This window comes from Neovison vison, chromosome 11, assembly GCF_020171115.1.
Source record: "Neovison vison isolate M4711 chromosome 11, ASM_NN_V1, whole genome shotgun sequence".
NCBI classification, from domain to species: Eukaryota; Metazoa; Chordata; class Mammalia; order Carnivora; family Mustelidae; genus Neogale; species Neogale vison.
In genome coordinates this window covers 33,867,545-33,888,115 of record NC_058101.1, presented here as the reverse complement: position 1 = coordinate 33,888,115, position 20,571 = coordinate 33,867,545, and the positions used below count along the sequence as shown (strand labels likewise).

The 20,571-nt window shown below is 42.1% G+C and overlaps 1 protein-coding gene across 8 annotated transcripts in view; it reads left to right on the top strand.

Annotated features, from left to right (window-relative positions):
• LIMCH1 (LIM and calponin homology domains 1) overlaps window positions 1-20,571 on the top strand; it is a 327,707-nt gene that overhangs the window by 143,206 nt on the left and 163,930 nt on the right. For all 8 annotated transcript variants that reach the window (XM_044224246.1, XM_044224244.1, XM_044224243.1 and 5 more), the window contains exon 3: window positions 12,476-12,545. In XM_044224246.1, the coding sequence (XP_044080181.1) occupies window positions 12,476-12,545 (70 nt within the window). The remainder of the gene's footprint in view (window positions 1-12,475; window positions 12,546-20,571) is intronic.

Genomic DNA, 20,571 nt, shown 5'->3' with positions numbered 1-20,571 from the left:
TTACTATCCTTTGCACTGGCCATAGAGAATGATTTTTGTATTTAACAATCTTCTTTGTGCTTCCCTGCCTCCGTGACTTTGGTGCATGCCATTCCAGCCACCTGGGGGGCCCACTTCCTATCCATTTCCATCTCCCTAAATCCCAAACCCATACATTGTGTACCGTTTCCTCCACTAAAATATGACCCTCGTGACAGCCTGAGTTCAGGCTTCCTTAGTTCCCTTAGCTTCCCTGAGTTCAGGTCCTCTTAGCACCCATGGGGCTGACAACCATATGTCCCGGCATGGAGACGACAACCCTGGTTTCAGGTGCACTTTCTCTTGTTTCTGATTTGAAAAGTATTTTGACTGTGCTGAGAGCAAGTAATTTGTCTTACAAAGGGCACTACTCATGAGATATTGTATGTTTTAACTTTCTATTTATGAGTTCTCGGTGTAGTGACTGTGACTCACCCATCTTTCTCTGCCTAATGATGCTTGCATGTGGCAGGAATGTCATATATTATTTTGGCGAAAAAACATGGGAAGAAGGAGGAGTAATCTAAAAATCACGTTGGCAGTGTTTTCCTGGGTATGATATCAAAAGTACAAATGATAAGAGAAAAAAATAGATAAGTGGGACTACGTCAAAGTTAAAAGCTTTTGTCCTGCAAATAATACCACCTCCCAACCCACAGAATGGGAGAAAATATGATGATACTTGCAAATCACATGTCTGAGAAGGGACTTGTGTCTAGAATATATAAAGAACTCAATAATCAAAGAATAAACAATCTAATAAAAAATGGGCAAAGATATCTACACAGGTATTTCTCTTAAAAAGATATAAAAATGAATAATAAACACATGGAAAGATGTTCAGCATCATTAATCTTTAGAAAAATGCAAATCAAAATGACTAGATAGCTCTGCATACCCACTGGAATGGCAAATTGAAAAAAGAAGGCAATAAACCTGGTATGGATGTGGAGGACCTGGAAACTTCGTGTACTGCTGGTAGGAATGTGAAATGGGACATTCACTGTGCTAAAGAATTTGATAGTTCCTCAAAAGGTTAGACATTGAGTTATCATAAGACCCAGCAGTTATACTTCTAGGTACATATCCAAGAGAAAGGAAAATGTGTATCCGGACAAAAACGTATGCACAAATGTTTGTGACAATATCATTCATAATAGCCAAATTTTGGAAACAACCCAAATGCCCATCAACTGATGAAAGGATAGGTAAAATATGGTGTAGCCATAGAATGCAATATTATTTAGCCATAAAAAGGAATTGATGAACCAACCAAGCCATTATGCTAAATGAAAGAAACCAGTCACAAAAGATCACATTTTCTATGGTCCTGTTTACTGGAAATGTGCAGAATAGGCAAATCTATAGGGATGGAAAGTACATTAGTGGTTGCCTAGGGCTGGGGGTTGTGTGTGAGTGGGATGGGGGGTTAAAGCTAGTAGTATGGGGCTTCTTTCAGGTGGAAGGAAAGTTAAAATTAGTTGGCGGAGCTGGTTGCCTGATCCTGTGAATGTACAAAAAAAATTGGATTCTACACTTTCAGTGAGTGAGTTGTATCTCAAGCTATTAACACACACACACACACACACACACACAATACATGCATGTGTACACGCTCAAAATGCAATTTAGAAGTTTTGCTTCTAGATGGTTCCAGTGCTTTCTAGAGGACTCATTCCAAATGTCATTTAGTGCATTTCTAGATGTATTAATATCATATTGTAATGTGCTGCTGATATTTTAGAACTTTACTGAAGATAATGCCCTGTCAATTGATTATATTAATGTTCTGTCTACTTCCAAAAAGATGTAAAGAAAACTTCAAAATGAAAATAAAAAATCATATTAATTATTCACATTAATTAGCATCAGCATCGTGACCTTAGTTAGACATAGAGAGGTCATAGAAATGAGGAAACTCTGTTGCTTAAATACTGCATAGTTTTTCTTCCCTTAAAGCTCCTTTTCTATAACATGAAAAGGCTTTGCTTGTAGTCTGATTCCCCAGCCATTGCCTCTGACTTCCAGAACACGTTCTCCATTCTTCTGAAGAAGACTGCGTTTTATATTTCTGCTGCACCCACAGGAAAGTATAATGTGGGTTGCCTGAGGGGAAGTGAACGCGGTCCCCTCCCCCTGCACCCTTCCCATTGTGTGTCCTGTGGTACATCAAAAAGAAGAACCCAGAGACTTTACTGTTTCCTTTGGGGCCAACCAGCTCCCACTATCCTTTAAAGAGGAACAGGGTGACGCCTGTCACTTTCATCCCATCCCACAGACCAACAGCAAATGAATCAAGTAGTGGTGATTGGTAGGAATGAACTACAAGCCTGTCAGATGTACAGTAGGATTGCTGGAACCCACCTCTGGTCTTGGTGCTGAAAAACTGGTTCAGATGTGATTAACAACAACAAGAAACATTGCAAATTATCCATGTCCCTGAAGTCCATTGTAGTTTCAAAACTGGTATTTTGGGTTTCCCAGTACTTTGCTACTGTTGCTCGTTTCATTATCACGTCACTCAGCAAACACAGATTGAAGCCCTCCCAACGACCAGCCCTCACAGTAGAGATGGGGCTGCAGAGAGAACTAACCCTGTGCCTGATGGGAAGATTGGACAATTTCTGTGATGTGTAATAAGAAAGGAAGCCAAAGAGTGTTGGGATCCAGAGGTGGGAGACATAATCTCTACCTAGGAAATGGTTGAAGGAGAGATAACATTTAAGCTATGTCTTCAAGGATGAGTATGAGTTTGCCAGGCCACAAAGAGTTGTGGGGAGGCTTGTGATGATGGCCCGTCAGACAGAGGGAAGAGCAAGCACTTGAAATGCTCAGCAGCTGAAGGGGCTTTGAATACTGAGGGGAGAAATTGTTGCCAGAGACTAGGACAAGTTCAAGATGGGGCAGACTGGAGATGAAGGGGAGGTATCAGGTCAATTTTCAGAAGACCTGGGATAGCATGTTAAGGAGTTCCAGTAACATCCAGCAAGGAATAGGCAGCCAATATGGTCTCTGTACAAAGGAGCAGTGGGGTTATGTTTGTTTTTTAGGAAATTACAGCTGCTAACAGTGGCGACGTTGACGACTCTCTGCTGTGCACCAAACACAAATATTTGAATTTATGTTCCCAAGAAGCAGAGATGTTTCCTACACTTGTCTTGCTGTGTCCATCCTTAGTTTACAACTGCAACGTATGGCCCATGTTCCCAAAGTTCTCTTCCAAGTCACCATTTAGAACCTGGAAGTTTCCTATAGAACTAGTATTCTTCATAGTCTTATGTAACCCGTAACCCATACCACGACTGAAGTCGTGACAGTCCCACTGGAGAGCCCAGCCCCTGAGGTTGTCTGGCCTTAGCGCAAGCCCCCCGTGTGGGGGGTAAGCACTTGATAACGGTGTGTGGAATGTATAGGAAATTGATTCAGAATTCTAACTAGCCATATTAGGAGCTGACTTCCGCTTTCTTGGACGGGAAAGGGCATCTTCAGCTCTTGGCTTTTCCACAAAACTCTTGGGATGGCACGACGGGTGGGGAGACAGGAGCAAGAGTTAAAGGATGTCCTGAACTTGGCAGAGAAACAGGGCCAGAGGCAGCTGTGGGCACAGCTACAATATAGTTGGGCTTGTCCTTGGAGCTTCTTACTGCCTTTCATTTGTCGGCATCCTCCCTTCCTTCCTCCCCATCCCCAGCTCTGGAGACTACGCCCCTGTAGTCCTGCCCTCCAAAGGGACTAACATTAGCTCATTCCTTCCCTTCTATCCTTTCATGTCTCCCAACTCCCAGTCTCCCTTTGACCAGAGGCAGGATGCTTGGGAGGAGAGGTGAGCAATGGTGGACATATCAAATTTCCACCTATGGGGAGGGCTGGGGTCAAAACCTGCTTGGAGATGGTAATAGCAACTGCCATTTATCGAGTGTAAACTATACACAAGGCCTGTGCCAAGTATATTACACGTATTATTTCACACTCTCAGGCCATGGCTACTAGGTACTATTGTCCCCATTTTACAGAGGAGCAAGTTGAGGCTCATAGATGCTGAATACTTAAATAGCTTGCCTAGTGAGTTGCAGAGTTGGGATTTGAGCCCATGTCCTATTTTTTTTTTAAATCAATTTCTTTCCTTTTTTTTTTTTTTTTTAAAGATTTTATTTATTTATTTTAAAGATTGACAGAAGCACAGCGAGAGAGGGAACACAAGCAGGGGGAGTGGGAGAGGGAGAAGCAGGCTTGCTGCTGAGGAGGGAGCCCAATAGGGGGCTTGATCCCAGAAACCTGGGATCATCCCCTGAGCCAAAGGCAGACGCTTAACGACTGAGCCTCCCGGGTGCCCCTTGAGCCCATGTTGTTTTTGTCTCTGGAGGTTACTGTTCCTCTTGGAATTTTGAGTGTCAATTCCATAACTCTTGGTTCTGAGCCCTTCCTTCTGAAGAAGTGTGGAGATCGAGGGCTGGCTGTTTATCCTACTCAAATTCTGGCTCTGGAAGCTTTCAGAGAAAAATCACAGCAATTTCACATTCCCGGTTTTCTTTCCACCCTCCTGACAGTAAACCTAGCAATGCCGGGTTTTCGTTATGCAAAAGAAATACTAATTACTATCATTTATCCATAATTACTACATAGCACACTCATGATTACATATATCATTGCCTGTGTCAGGGTAACTTTTGTCTCCATTTTTATTTGGTTACACTAAATTCTGTTCATGTAGTGCCAGCCTTCACAGTTCATTGATCATAAATGTCATCTTAAACTTAGGCCTGATAAAATCAGGGAGGATCTTGAGTGGGGAGAAAACAGTGTCAGGGGCAAGGAGCTCCATTACCAGGTGAAGGCATTTGGAGGGACATCCTGTGGGCACTCGGAAACCCAGAAATCACCGAGAGAGGGAAGCAGCTCGGCCAAGGCCACAATTTAAAAGGGGGGTGAGTCTGGGGGTGGTGGGCAGATTGATTTAGGTGGCCAAGACTGGTAGCTGGAGATAATTTATTGAAGTGCAGAAAGCAGACCATCACAGGAAAGCCCTCTTCCCAGATCTAAGAAGCTCGAGTTTATAATCCTAATTACCACTTGCAAACTCTGACTTCAGATGTGTGCCTGGTGGCAGTTTTCTTATCTAGATTGATTTACTGGTTTTCAGTCTCTTCTAGTCCCCCAAACCCCGTAATTTCCAAACAGCAGGAAGGGCCATGCAAAGGTTGGGCTGTGAGAGAGGCTGGAAATGAATCAAAAGGAATCCAAGATACTCAGATAATTCAGGAGGTTCTCTTCCATGCCTACAGAGGAGTTCATTAGTGTTAGTGTTTTAGCATCGAGAACAAGAGTGATATGGAAGAAGAGTTTTTCTCTAGCAGATCCGGGAAAGTAAAAATGGGTCCGTTTGCCTGCAGTGCCTCCAAGTTTAGCTTGTCCCTTCCAGCTGCCCTCCCAGTGAGCCCCAGGGGAAAGGGTGTGTCCAGGTGTGCGATTTTGCATTTTAGGACAGGATTTTCTTGGGTGCAGTTTGGGCAAAGTGGGGTCCCACGTTACTGGAAGAGGATCTTCTGGAGGTCTGTGATAGTTAAGGTAATGCTGGGTGCCTTAATCTCAGTGATGGAAATGTACTCAATGGAAATGTACTTCTCACTCTTGTGTAGCTCAGTTTTGACAGCAGGAAAGAGTGGAGGTGACTTTGCTTCAGGCAGTGGTTCAAGGATCTGAGATGATAGAGACTCTATCCTTAACACATGTCTTCTCTCTCTGGTCTTTCCTTATGTGAACATCTAACCCATAAATGGGGAAGAAGAAGGAAAAGGGAGAGTTACTTGGGAGAAGTTTTAGGGTCAGGCCTGGGTGTGATAATATACTATTCTGCCTACACCCCATTGGCCAGAACTCTGTTACAGGGCTACAGAAAATTGCAAAGAGGGTGGAAAATGTAGCCTGGGTGGAAATGTGTGCTTAGGAGGGAGAGGAGATGAATTTGGTCAGTGATCTCTGTCACAGGAGCTGTATCAAAATAATTCATAGCCAGTCCCAACTTCTTGGAATTCCAAGACAAAGGCCTTGTAAAGCTCTTATGTTCTCTTCTTTGAGTATGTTCAAGGCAGGTGGCATAAACGTTCTGAATAATCCACATTCTATATAATGCATAGCAGCAACCCTCAAAGATTTGGTGGATGTTAATGATGGCAATTTTCATTCCATCACTGTTTTGTTTATATAAATTCTTGTTTGGTTCAGGTTTCACTTTTCCCTACATCTTAGTCCATTTTTCTTGACCCCAGAGGGCTTATTAACGTTCGTCCTTTCGCTGAGGCAACTCTATAAAGAAATCTTTAAAAATGACATCTGTAACAGATTTATGATCAGGGTTAAATTGATCTCATGCTTGTTTCAAAAACAGTTGCCATGTTAGATTAAATGAAAGTGCATATATCTTCATTCAGGGTACATGGTCGAAAAAACCAGAAAGTGATCAAGGAAACCACGTAGAAAAACACTGTGGAACCAAATTAGAAGGGACACAGAGTAGGTAATTTTGTGATCATAGCTGCCTATTGCAGCTGTACAAACCAAGGTAATGAGGCGGTGATATAATCTCTTGTAAAGAATAAAGTGATTTCCCATGAGATTAAACATGAACTTCCCAACCCTGTGCGCAAGGTCTAGATATCTCCTCTGGTCTCCCCTAAACCCTAGGATCATTATGAGATTTGAATTCATGAACTGAACGACTTGTAGAGTAAGCTGAACTTTACAATCCTTTTAAAATTTTGCCTTTAATGTTTATGTCACAGTTCAATGGCAAACTTCTCATTGGTTTAGTTCCTGATGTCTGGATGGTCTTGTAGTGTGACCTTTGTACCTGTATTCTCGGTGTTGGGACCCTTGCAGAACTATTATCTTAGCGGCTGGAAGAATCAGAATGAACCATCCCAGAATAGAAAAACTCTCCATCGCAGAATAGAGATTTGAGATTTTTCTTTTTAGTCGCAGATAGAGACAGATTTCTTCATTTCTGTTTTATGACCATTAAACAATGGTTGAGAGGTTCCCAATGATTGGATATTAGGTATTAGCAGAGAGTTCATGAATGCAGCCTGTGGTCTAATCAGAATATCAGTCTCATTCTCTAGCTGTCTCAACAATTGTTTATTTAAGGAATCAAATCTTTAATCTTTTAAGAACTGTATTCAATAGAACTCGTACCGAGCATGTCTTTAATTCAACTTCTCAGAAACTCAGGATGGCGCGTGCACTACGTGGTGTGACAATGAACCACAGATGTGCACAGTTCGTGTCTTCCTGTGGGTTTTAAATCTGTTAGTGAGCATTTGCCATGAGGGAGCAACCTGGGGTCTATCGTGTCTTCCTTTGTGTCCCTGTACCCAGCTTCAGGCCAGAACATCATGCTCCATAAATATTTGTTGAGTATGTGAAGGAACATATGGAATAGCCTTCCTTGATACAGGTCACGGTGTGTTTCAGATTTAGAATATGAGTTTAGTAGACACCATTTAATTTCTATCATATAAGAAGCACATGTATTTGTGCTTGCCTTTAATGTCATTAACTTTTTCCTAATTGAGGATTATCCCAGATCATGACTTGTCTTCCTGTTTCTAGTCATTTCTTATCACACGTAGATTTAGGCAAGCTATACACATTTGCTGACTTGATTCATTAATGTGAGATTTTTGTCCAAGGTGGCCAGAAAAAGAAAATAAGAAAAACTTACCTTAGTGTTCGCCAGCTAGCTAATGGAAAACTTGAAACTAAAATGACCTGAACTGAGATATCTGGGTGGCTCAGTGGGTTAAAGCCTCTGCCTTCGGCTCAGGTCATGATCCTAGTGTGGGTCCTGGGATTGAGCCCCACATTGGGCTCTCTGCTCAGCAGGGAGCCTGCTCCCCCCCCCCACCCCGCCGCCTGCCTCTCTGCCTACTTGTGATTTCTGTCTGTCAAACAAACAAATAAATAAATAAATAAAATCTTTAAAAAAATTTAAAAATAAAATGACCTGAACTTACTTAGCAAAAAAGGGTGTGCATAGTAGACCACGTGGGTATGAGTAGATAAATTTCCATTTACCAAACGCTTGCAATGCACATTGTCCCATTGGCTCTTCACCACAATCCTGGATGGAAGGGTGAGGTTTTCAAAATTCCCTTTAAGGGAAAACTGACACTCTGCTCAAGGGACTTCTAGTGGCCTGTGGCTAATGAGTGTAGACCTAGATTACTTATTCCAAATTTACTACACCTTCCTCTTCATTAAGTGTTAAAGGTTTGTTCTTTGTGTATGTGTGAGTGTCGAGTTGTACTTTGATGCACATACTGAAGCAGGTCTTTCTTTCTTTCTTTTTTAAATTTTATTTGTTTTATTTGACAGACAGAGATCACAAGTAGACAGAGAGGTAGGCAGAGAGAGAGAGAGAGGGAAGCAGGCTCCCTGCTGAGCAGAGAGCCTGATGCAGGACTCGATCCCAGGACCCCGAGATCATGACCCGAGCCGAAGGCAGCGGCTTAACCCACTGAGCCACCCAGGCGCCCCTGAAGCAGGACTTTCTAAAGCACAAAGTTTCCATATAAAATGACTGGCCTAAGACATGAAGGCTGTCTTGGCTGTGGTGCGAACCAGCTGTGCATGTCTCTGAGGGAGGTCTTCCCATCTGTCTGGGGCTGTCTTTCCTTCTACAAAAATGGTGGAATGAATACATGACCTGTCTCTACAGGACAGGATAGTTGGACATAGTAGATCTCAGAGGGTTCATGAATATAAAATATAATCATTGCTTTTTTTTTTTTAAAGATTTTATTTATTTATTTGACAGACAGAGATCACAAGGAGGCAGAGAGGCAGGCAGAGAGAGAGGAGGAAGCAGGCTTTCTGCTGAGCAGAGAACCCGATGTGGGGCTCCATTCCAGGACCCTGAAATAATGACCTGAGCTGAAGGCAGAAGCTTTAACCCACTGAGCCAGCCAGGCACCCCATAATCATCGCTTTAAAGCCTGTCGTCAAGAACTATTTATTGAAAATATTTATATTTAATTTACATAGGTAGGCGATACGGGTTGTTAGTAAAATTGCAGGTGAATATCCTTGACTGTTACCCATCGCTGTGTTTTTTGAACTTCTCATCTGTCTCCTAATGTGTGCAAGAAACGTCCTCAGTTTAATGCAAAATACAAGACAGGCAGGTGTTGGGCACTCCTGCAATGTCAATTCTGTGTAATCTTTTATTGTTGTGTACTGTAAACTGTGTATGGGACTAGAGCAATGTTTATACAAAAAAAAAAAACCAAAAAAACCAAAAAAACAAAACAACAAAACCCCAAAACACAGCTGCCTTGATCTTGAAAGCATTCCAATTATTTAAGAGCACTTTGGCTTTTTATTTTTTAACTTGTGGTTAAACATTTTGTCAGAGGTTTTTTTTTTTTTTTTGGTGCCTCTTTTGTGGTTAAGGTCCAGCATCTCATAGTTGTTTTTGAAGAACATCGTGTGACAGGAAAGATTTCTGCCATATAATTTGGGAAAGGACAGCTATAATAAAGTCTATTAAAAAAATCTGAACTTGAATAAAAGAGGATTTGATGGTGCATTGCTACTAAACTTATTAATACGAAGGTGCCTTTTAGAGATTTTGCTTATTTATGTGACAGAGATCACAAGTAGGCAGAGAGGCAGGCAGAGAGAGGAAGGGAAGCAGGCTCCCTGCTGAGCAGGGAGCCAGACTTGGGGCTTGATCCCAGGACTCTGGGATCATGACCTGAGTCAAAGGCAGAGGCTTTAACCCACTGAGCCACCCAGGCACCCCCAAAGATGCCTTTTAAAGGAGGATTTTCAGTTTATAAATTCTTTAATAGGGTATTTGTTATTCTTTCTGCTTTGGCTAATTAGCAACAAAGCTTGGGGATCTGGTAGCAGTGGTATTTTATTTCATTAGAATATTGAAAAGCATTAGAGTAAGTAGTTGATCTAAAATGCAATGAACTGAATGAGTATAAAATAAATGCTTAAGACAAACGTAGAGAAACACTGATAGAGACCTTACTATGCACCAGGCTCCGTGCTAACTCCTTGCGTATTTTGTCCCATTTAAGACTCAGTGACCCCTGTGCAATTGGTACTATTGTATTTCTATATTACAGTCAAGGCTGAAGTTAAGGGACTTGCCCTAAGTAATAGCCCCAGGGAATGGCAGAGCTGGGCTTTGGATTCGGTCAGTTGGACTCCAGAGCCAGTGCTTTCAGTCCCCTGCCACTCCACATCCAGTCTGCGGTCCACAGTGGTAAAAAAGGATGTAGGTCCACATGCATCCATAAAGCATATGCTTCAAGGCACATTGTTCTCCCTCCAAGTACTATTGGTAAGTGGTAAAACAAGGTGGAGGACAGTGTTTACTTATGCTTCATCTGTCCTTTTAAAAAAAACTATATGTATCTCTATATATTTTCTTTGAAAGGTCTTTAAGGTCACCTTCAGGGAATAGTCTGGGACCCTGGGGGACTCGGGTAACGGTGAGACTTGGGTCTTTTGAATCCTTTGGAATTACTAATACTGTGCACAGATACTATTTTAAAATCCAGTTAAACATGACACTGTTAAAATCTAGTGAAAAAAGTAACATATCCTAGGTGTTCATATATTTAAAAACTTCACTTTGGAGACATCATATCTATCTGCTTACTTTAAAGCATGAGATACGGAACATTAACGCTGCACACGAGAATGTGCTGATCCAGGAAACTTGGATTCTGGGCCTGATTATGCCACTCATCAGCTCTGGAGAAGTTACTCATTCATCATCATCAGGCTTCAATTTTCTAAGCTGTAAAATGAGGAGAGAACAAGCTGTCTTCCGACTTGCAAAACCAGTAATTCCAAAATAAGTCATAAAGAAGCACTTTTTAAAAAAGATTAGGTTCCTGCTTAAAACGAAGCGGGCGTATGAGAAGAGTGCCATCTTGGCTGTCACTGGGCGAAAAGCACGTGTCTCCTCTGAGCAGTGCCTGTTGGTGGGGGCGTGCTGGAATTGCCGTGAAAGTGACCCAGAACAGATGGACTGATCCTTGATGCGAAACCAGGATCCCGGCTGTCGTGAGCAGTGGGCCGATGGTTCTCAGTTCATGAATACAGTGTGTCAAAGTCAAACAGAAGCTGAATTCAAGACTAATTACCAACCTGTTTCAATGACTCTTTTGTTACTGATTTGTAGAGATCTATCAAGCATAGGTTCTTCAGAATTTTCTATCATTCTGGACTCCGTGAATGACAATAGAACTTGGCAAACTTACTCTGTAAAGAGCCAAATAGTAAAAATTGTATGCGTTGTGGGCCATATGTTCTCTGTCATAGTAACTCAACTCTGCTGTCACAGAAGCAGCAGTAGATAATACATAAATGAATGGCTATGGCTGGCCTCCAGTAAAACTTTATTTACAAAAACAGGCACTGGGCCATATTTGGCCCATGGTTCCTAGTTTGCTGGACCCCGAGTTGTGATAAATGCCTCCCTTAGTTTTCTCTTTGCACTGCAATCCTGAGATAAGTTACGTGATGGCCTCCCCTCTCTAATTCCTGAATGTGGGAATAAATGCTTCCTTTCTGCAGCTCCCTGCCTTCCATTATTCCTTTCTGAATAACTTAGTTCGCAAATGCAACATTCCACTACATCACCCTGATGCCAGCCCTATTTTCCTTTTACAGATTGCCTTCCTTGTTTCTTTTTGCTCTGAACTAGTTCCTGAAGACAGGGAATTAGAGTTTTGGGTTGTTTTTTTTTTGTTTTGTTTTGTTTTGTTTTTAACATTCCTTTGCTTATATTACCATTTTTACGTGATTTCAACCTTGACCCCCAAGATGTTTTGCTCACATATCTTCTGTACCCAGGGAATTGTGGTAAGCCTTATTTAGAGTCTTTAAGCCATGATTGGTTAACTTCTCACTAACCATTCTCTTCCCTTTCTTAAGTGAAGATCGCCCACATTTAACAAGCCACTCTCAATGAGCCAAAAGGGTCTGGAGGTGGAATTAGTCTTGGCAAATTATTTGCAAAGACAGATGTTGGTCTCTGAACTTAATGCATTCCTGGAGAGACCCCTGCCTTGGCCAGGAGAATTGGGAACAGGCCTTGTCTGTGGTAATAATAGCTGGCTCCAGTCCTAGACAGTTCCCTCCCGACCTCCATCCCGTTCATATCCGTGTCCTTTCCCTTGGTGCACCTTCCCATCTGCATCCCTTCTTTCTCAGCATTCCTCAGTTCTAAAACTTCACCTGCTATGGACAAACTTGATGTTGGCAAAGCTCTCCACTTGTATGCATGAAGGCTCATCGATTACTGCGATTTACTACGTGCTTTAAATTCACTGCTTTTCCTATTCAGCAATTTAGCCGTGGCCCCGGATAAAGGTGATTTGTGTGATCCGTCTTGCTTTATGCCTCACTTGACATTCTGCTTTTTTCATGACAGGTTGCTGAATGCTATAAAGCCAGGACTTGTTAAAAAGATCAATAGATTGCCTACCCCCATTGCGGGATTGGTGAGTATCCAGAATTGAGATTTATTTTCCAATATTCCTTAGCTCTAACCTAAGGGTCATGACAATGCCATTTATTACAGTTCTCCCCTGCAATATATGTTACACTTGAATGAGGATACATTGAATCCATTAAACTGAGAGGTCACTTAAAAATGAAAGATCGCAGTTATGCCTAAATGGCATCTTAATCTTTGTTTGTATCCTTCCCATGAGTGATAAGGACCATCATTCTTAAAGAGGTGAATTTGTTTTGGGGTGAGAGGCTGATAATTAGGTTGACCCCAGGGGGAAGAATGTGATTGTAATTATGGTTTTCTCATTTCATTTTTTACTGCATTCCCCTGGAAGGAAGGGGAGGGAGGGGAGGTCGAGAAGGAGAATTTCATGATTTACAAGCAGGACGTCCATCATAAATTGCTGGTTTGGGCCTTAAAATCTACTTGTGTTTAAATACCACATTTGGAGACCAAATCTCTTCTAAAGACATAATGGGTGCTCAGGTGATCCTTATGTCATCGGGAGACTTGTCTCAGAAAAGCCCTTGCCCTCCTGAACCTATTCGTTTAGACAGACAAAATGCGTGGGGTCACATGTGGTCAGAAGCTGAAGTTTTTAATGCATTGATATATAATTCCTGGTGACTCATGTTAATTATTTAGTTGATGTTGCCTTTTAGGTGAAAAGCGGGAAAGTGGAAGATCAAGAAGACAAATATAGCTTAGTTCTGGAAGGACCGTGCACACATACACGTGTGCACAAAATGCTAAGGATGTATGTGGCCCAGTAAGGACTCACTGACTGTTTCCAGTGTGACCGTCTTCTCTGCATGTGGTTTGGCAGAAAACAATTAGAAAAATATCAAGAATTTAGGCAGGCTCCTACACAGACCTTACTGAGGGTTGTCAGAAAGTTTCTTAGCCATATCAGGATGACTAATTAAAATTAGAGGTACCTCCTTTCCCCTGCAAAAAGAGATTGTGTTTGTGAACCATAAGGGTTTTGGTAATAAGGTTTGTGGTTTCAGCAAGTTGAACAAAGTGGATTTTTTTTTTTTAATCACAAGAATTGATATTTCTGTGAATGCATTTTATTTCCCATACTGGTCAGTAGGTAAGCTGGTAATTACTCTTTAAAAAATCTTTCTAATGTCGTTTGTTGGAATCATGTAGCCAGGTAAGTTAACAGATGGATAGACAGTAGATAAATCTGGAAGGAATGGATTTGAATATTTTATAAAATAATCTCTGTATCTGTATTATGTATTACATATAGTAATGTGTGTATATATTATTTTAGAATTTTTATGAAGTCCATTTCTCTCAAATGTTAAGGTCACAGTCTTAATAATGCTGACAAATATCTGTTTGGCCTCAAGCCTGTGGCATTTCCTGACCTTGGAACTCTGGGATTTTATGTTATAGGAATAAAATGCACAGCATGAAGTCAAGGGAGTAAAATCCATAGAAACCAAAGCAATGGCCCAGAGTCCAGAAAAGGAGAAAAGGGTTTTGAAACTTTAATTCAAATGTGAATCATAAATAATTCTAGCAAAATTACAGGTTTAGGACATGTGCATTGATCTTTATAGCATTTCTTATCATGGATCAAATGTTACTCTTCACATATTGCCTCCACTTTAGAGCAGGCAGGAATTTGATTAAAGAAAACAAGGGGCCATGGTTGCTTTCCTCCCACTGCTGTCCTTGACTTTTATTTCTCCTCTTCTCCTTTCCATTTGAGTTTCCTTTCCACTTTGTCCTTTCCATCATTTTTCCTCTTTCTTGCCCTTTTCTGAATAACACTTCCTCACTTATCTTCATTCTTTATCACCTATATCTTTTTTTTTTTTTTTACCAGTTTGTTATTGTGGTTGTTTGTAATAAGAAATATATTTGGTCTTTGTCCATGTCTAGCACAGAGCTCCTAAAACCCTTGGAATTTCCTAAGCAGTAAGAGCCACGGGGACATCTTTATAGTAATATTTGGTCTTTTGTCTTTGGTTCTTGAAATAGCGCTAGTCCTGTAAAGTTTGAAGGAGTGTCTTGTTATTCACAACAAGCCCCTTTTAACCACACCTGACTTTATGTGAATGAGGTAGGTGACTTCTGGAAAGCCCCAAGGTGGGGGGTGGAGGATGGTTGCCAGGGGAACCCAACCAGGTGATTGGAGGGTTGGAACTTTCAGCCCCATCCCCAAACCTCAGTGAAGGGAGAAGGCTGGAAGTTGAGTGCAGAAGCCAGTGGCCAGTGGAGCCTCCATAAAAAACCAAAAGGGCGGGGTCTGGAGAGCTTCCTGGTTGGTGAATCCAGGGAGATTTGGGGAGAGTGGCAGGCCCAGAAAGTGTGGAAGTTCTCTGCCCTTTCCCACATATCTTGCCCTATCACGTACTTTTCCATGTGGCTATTCATCTGTATCCTTTAAAATATCCTTTATAGTAAACTGGTAAATATCAGTCCATGTTTTTCTGAGTTCTGTGAGCCACTCTAGCAAATTAACCAAGCCCAAGGAGGGGGTCATGGGAACCTCAGATTTATAGCCCATTGGTCACAAACACAGGAGACAACTTGGCTTTGGGATTGTTACGTGAAGTGGGGAGGGGAGCAAGTCTCACGGGACTGGGCCCTTAATCTGTGGGATCTGACATGATCTCCAGGTACAGAGTGTCAGAACTGAGTTAATTGCATGATGGTGTTGGAAACACACACAGCAGAGTTAGCCTTAGTCCTCCTGAAAATACTTATCTAAATGTAATTAATTGCTACCCATTCATTAATGATTCCTGATACTACAAATCTGGTCAGATGTGTTTCCTCGCCTACAATTACCTTCAAAACAGCATTGCCAAAAACTCGTATAGTAGTTGGGTTCCTGGCGAGAAACAGAACTGCCACCCTTCTCTCCTCCATCCCCCCGTTCTGTTAATGTTCTTCTAGGTTCTTTCTGAAGAAGACAACAGATCTGTTGTCTGATTTCTTTCTGCATGCATGTTCTTATCTGTTTCCATGATTCCCACTTTTCATAGCACTGACCCAAATCATCATTGCTCACCACATTTTTTTCTCCTGAACTCTGGACCTCTTGTTCGGTTTACTGGACAGCTCCATCTCAATGTCCTACCAGCACCACAATGTAACATATTCAAATTAGAATTAAATGACCACTCCCACCCACTGATTTCCCAGTGCCAATAAAGGCATCACAGACCTATAGTTGCCCAAGTTCAGTTCTCAGAGAATCAGGCAGCTTTCCCCCATTTGTCTGCTTGTCTGCATCTCCTTGGCCCGTGAACAAGGCCTAGAGTAGGCCTGCTCTCTTGCCTGGATTATTATAGTCAACCTACAGTTCCTCAAACATTATTTATTCTCATGTACAGTGCCTTTGCTCATGATACCTCATGTGAATATAATGCTTTCCCCCTGGATTCTCAACACAATCCAATTTATTTATCAAGACCCAGTGAAAAACCACTTCCTTTGGGAAGCCTTTAATGTTTATGGTGCGTATGACCTTTTATCATAGAATAACAGCATTTCTTAGTTTAGGAAAAATGGAATATATTAGAGAGATAAAAGATAACTTTTGAAATATGCTTTGGGGAGTAAGATTTTGAAAAACTGTTGTTAACAATTTGAAATAGAAGGTATGTAAATGGTTTAATATTTATGTTAAGACATTGTAGCTTTAAATAGTTAATTGGCCATGATCAAAGTTACCAATATGTATGGCGGGTACAAACAACGAAAGGTGTCCTGGTAATGCACTAAGAAGTCACAGCATCACCTTGATAGAATGTCCGCCAAAATATTTGGCCTGAATCCAACTCTGAGGGAATAATCAGAAAAGTCCAGTATGAGAGGACATACCATGGAGACACCTTCCCTCCCCAAAAGGCTAGAAATATGGTTACAGATGAAGGGTGACTAAGGTGATATGCCAAAAGACATGTGATCCTTGATTGAGAAGGAGCACCTGTGAAAGACATTTTTGGGACAACTGGAGGAATTTGATGTAGATCGAATATTAGATAATAGTATTTTCTCAGTCTTGAACTTGCTGCATCTGAAAACTATATTGTCAAAGACTGTTCAGCAAATAGAATTCTGTGTCTGCGGTGTATAATTTTATATTACACAAACACTGGAGAGAGTGAGAGAGAGACCGAAAGGAAGGAAGAGAGGGAGGAAAATGTGGCAAAATGTTGGCTCTAGAGAAAGGGTCTACAGTTTTCATGGTACTGTTCTTGCAACTTTTCTGTAGGCTTAAAAATTTGCAATATAAAGAGTTGGAAATTAAAAGACATTACTTCTCTTTTCTTGAGGGGCTGGGGTGGGCAACCTTGAGTAAGCAGTAGATTTGACCATCTTGGGTCAGCAGAGATGCAGTCTTATTTATTTATTTATTTATTTGACAGAGAGAGAGAGAAAGAGAGAGAGGGAAGCAGGCTCCCTGCTGAGCAGAGAGCCTCATGCGGAGCTCAATCCCAGGACCCTGGGATCAGGACCCGAGCCGAAGGCGGTGGCTTAACCCACTGAGCCACCCAGGCGCCCCTGAGATGGCAGACTTTTATGTGAGCGCATTTTTCACATGACATTTTCTTCCTCTTTTATTTGTGACAGTCAGGAAAGAGCAGACAGAGCTGCTCAGGTGCTACCCACAGACCTCTAGTCTGGTTTGAACTCTTGTCAGGGGGTTGACAGGTCCTTGACCATCTAGCGATCAAGAAGTCCTCAGTAGCCACGGAGACCTAAGAAGCGTGGCCAGGAGGGGTTTCATGCCTGGAACCCATGCCTGTGTGTCTTAATGGCCTGGTGTTGAGAAGAATCCATTAAGATGGCCCAGCTGCTTGACTTGAAGATAAATAGAAAAGTGTGTTTTCACAGAGCAACCCCAAATTATAAACATGTGTAGATTTACAAAGGCATGAATAGGTGTAGTTCAGCCCCTGAGTTGAGCTGTGGTTACAAAGAATTCAGGGGTGAAGGTGTTAAAACAAAGTAGTTGAAAATGATTTCCTGGCAAGGATGCAAAGACCCTGGATCCGGGTCTGGGTTTCTTCTGTAAGGATTGCTGACATACGCAGCCGCGTGGTGACCGCCTGCAGATGCTCGCATTCTTTTTTAGGTGTTGGTGATACAGTGAGCTGTTGCCAGAGACAAAGACCTCAAATTTAGGTCTTGGCATACCAAAGACGTTGAAAAATGCTGCCCTTTAATCTGCCAGTGTGTCAGGATTGCACAATCAAGCCACATCCCAAAATGTAATTTAATGGTCATTAGAGAGTGTGCGAAATTCTCTTTCATCCCAGAAACAGACTATGTGGAAGAGACACAAATGTATGAAATCCTTGCTAACAATAGGAACTTAGGGATGAAGCTTTCTCTTGCACAGATTTTAATTGTAACGACCATTGTGTGTGTGTGTGCGTGCGTGTGTGTGCACGCGCGTGCACGTATGAAGTGTAATGGGGAAGAGATGATATTTGGGGATTCTGTCCTCGGGCGCGGAACCTTTGTAGAGCTATCATGAAATATTTGCCTGATCTTGCCTGTGAATCCATGAGGATGAAAGCGATTTGTGAAAAAGGGAATTTTACAGAGGCACCTGGATGGCTCAGTGGGTTAAAGCCTCTGCCTTCGGCTCAGGTCATGAACCCAGGGTCCTGGGATCGAGCCCCGCATCGGGCTCTCTGCTCAGCAGGGAGTCTGCTTCCTCCTCTCTCTCTGCCTGCCTCTCTGCCTACTTGTGATCTGTCAAAGAAATAAATAAATTTTAAAAAATCTTTTTTTTTTAAAAAAAGCAGAATTTTACAGCTGGAGAGGCATCTTAGAGATATTTGGGTTACAGATGAGGACATGTGGGTCTATAAAGGGGAGCTCTGCCCAAGATCACACAAAGAGTAAATGCCGAGATAGGTCCAGAGCCCAGGTCACCCTCCTCCTTGGTTGTCTTACTCATAAATGGTTCCAGTTGAAAACGGGATACATGTAAATGACAGATTATTTCCCCTCTGTGGGAAAGAAGGGAAAGCAAAGACTTGCTTTTTTAGTTCATCTCTCTCCTGCCCCTGCCATCTTTTGGCCACTACCTTCTAAGTATCTTCCCAAGCTCTGTGAAAGGCTTTAACTTCTTGGAGCAACTCTTTGCCTCATGAATGCTAGATATCTGACTCGAGCTGAAGTTCAGTAAGGTTTAGCAGAAATGGAACTAGTAGAATTATCCTACCATTAGTTAGCCTAACCCACTCAAAAACTTATTTTTTAGAAAAAGGATGTATTTTTCCTTAATCCAAAGATAACATTGCAAATATACTTAGAGCTGAGCTTCCTGAAATGGATTAAAAAATGTAAGTTTCCATAAACTCTGTGGACTATAGGAAGCTTTGAAAGGGTATCTGCTTTATTTTACGAAACTGATAGCAGACGGGTTGGTGTTTCGTCCTCTGAGGAAGGTCAGAGCAGGGGAAGAGATGAAAAGGCTGTAGAGATTTCCATATTATGAGAAGCTTAAAAATATTGTTCTGGACAAAAAGTAAACACACAAAGCCGTTGAAAACTGAGTAGCAGTTGTGAAAAGCCCTTACACAAACGTCATCATTTTAGGAAGATGACAACACCGTAGATGTGAGGCCCAGGTGTTGTGGGTATCTGCCTGCTAAGGACTGGTTTTCTGCAAATCCTACCTGCAGGTTAGCTCCTGTGTGCCTTAGCTCATCTCCAGCAATGTCCGATGTTTTAGGTTTTTATTCTACAACTGCCTTTAGAATTTTTCGAGCATTTCCCTTCCCTTCAAGAGGCTGGCTTATAGGTGTCCTCAGAAGAAGCCAGTCCAAGTTCTCTTCTCAGCCTCTGTTTCTCTTCCACTTGAAGTTACCGTTTGAGGCCTGGAGGGAGGCAGAGCATGCAAAGAGAGGTGCCAGAGGTGTAAATGACCATAATAATAAACATCATAGAGTAAATGCCTAGCACGGACCAGGTACAGTGCTGGATTATCCTTAGTCTTTACAATTGCCCTGCGATGTAGTTATTGCTCTATCCTTACATATCTCAGGAAACAAAGGTGCAAAGGCGTAAGTTACCAGCTTTCCAGTAAACAAGAGGCAGAATTGAGATTTGGACCCTGGTTTGCCCAACTCCAGAGACTGTGCCTTTTCTGGTATGTTACGCTATGTCCTTTAGGCCTTTTACTATGTCACTGGACCTCAACACTCCTGAATATCTATTTCCAGAAGTGTCAACCTCTAAGGAGGTCTCATATGTTTGGAGAAGACAACCTCTCATCCGTCTCACTTAAGGTTTATTAACTTTGCCAAACTGAGGTGGTGGCCTGTTTTTAATGGGTAAAATTTAAAATCAGTCTCCATGTGGCCACACCTCAAGCCCCACAGTCCATGGGGCACCCTTCAACAAATGATAAAATAATAGATTAGAAATCTTTACTGAAGTCTTAAAAAAGAATGTTATGAGTGGTTCCGTTTATAACGTGCAGCAGAACTTTCTAAAATGCCCTCCTCTCTTTCTGTTAGAGTTTCTCTCTCGACACATACACATACACACGCACAAATCTTACTCTCGCCAGCTCACTTCAAATCTCTCCCTGTCTCCAACTTCCTAAAATCGTGCAGACTCACACTGGACTTGGTCTCATCTGTCTTGCTTCTGATCCTTTTCTCTGTCTCTGCTCACCCTCAGCCTTTTCTAGTGCAAAGCAGTCCGCTACACTCAGCTCCTTTCAATTCCCCCTTCACACATGGTTCTGATACTGGGTAACAAAGACTCGGGAGGTAGGCAACACAGAATTCTCCTTCACGGCCAGGGGAGGGGGAGAGACTTGGAATCCTCCCTCTCAGTGTGTTTTCCCGCCTTCCTCTGGTCTTTGCGGTAGTGGCGTGGTCATGATGAGGGGTCTCCGGAGGTGGTCTTGCTTGTCTTTGAGGGACAAGTGAAAACTGGCAGCTGAGAGATGTTCTGTGTGCAGGAGGTATTTTCACAGAGAGAAATGAATAGACCTCGTGAAGAATCTCAGCCAA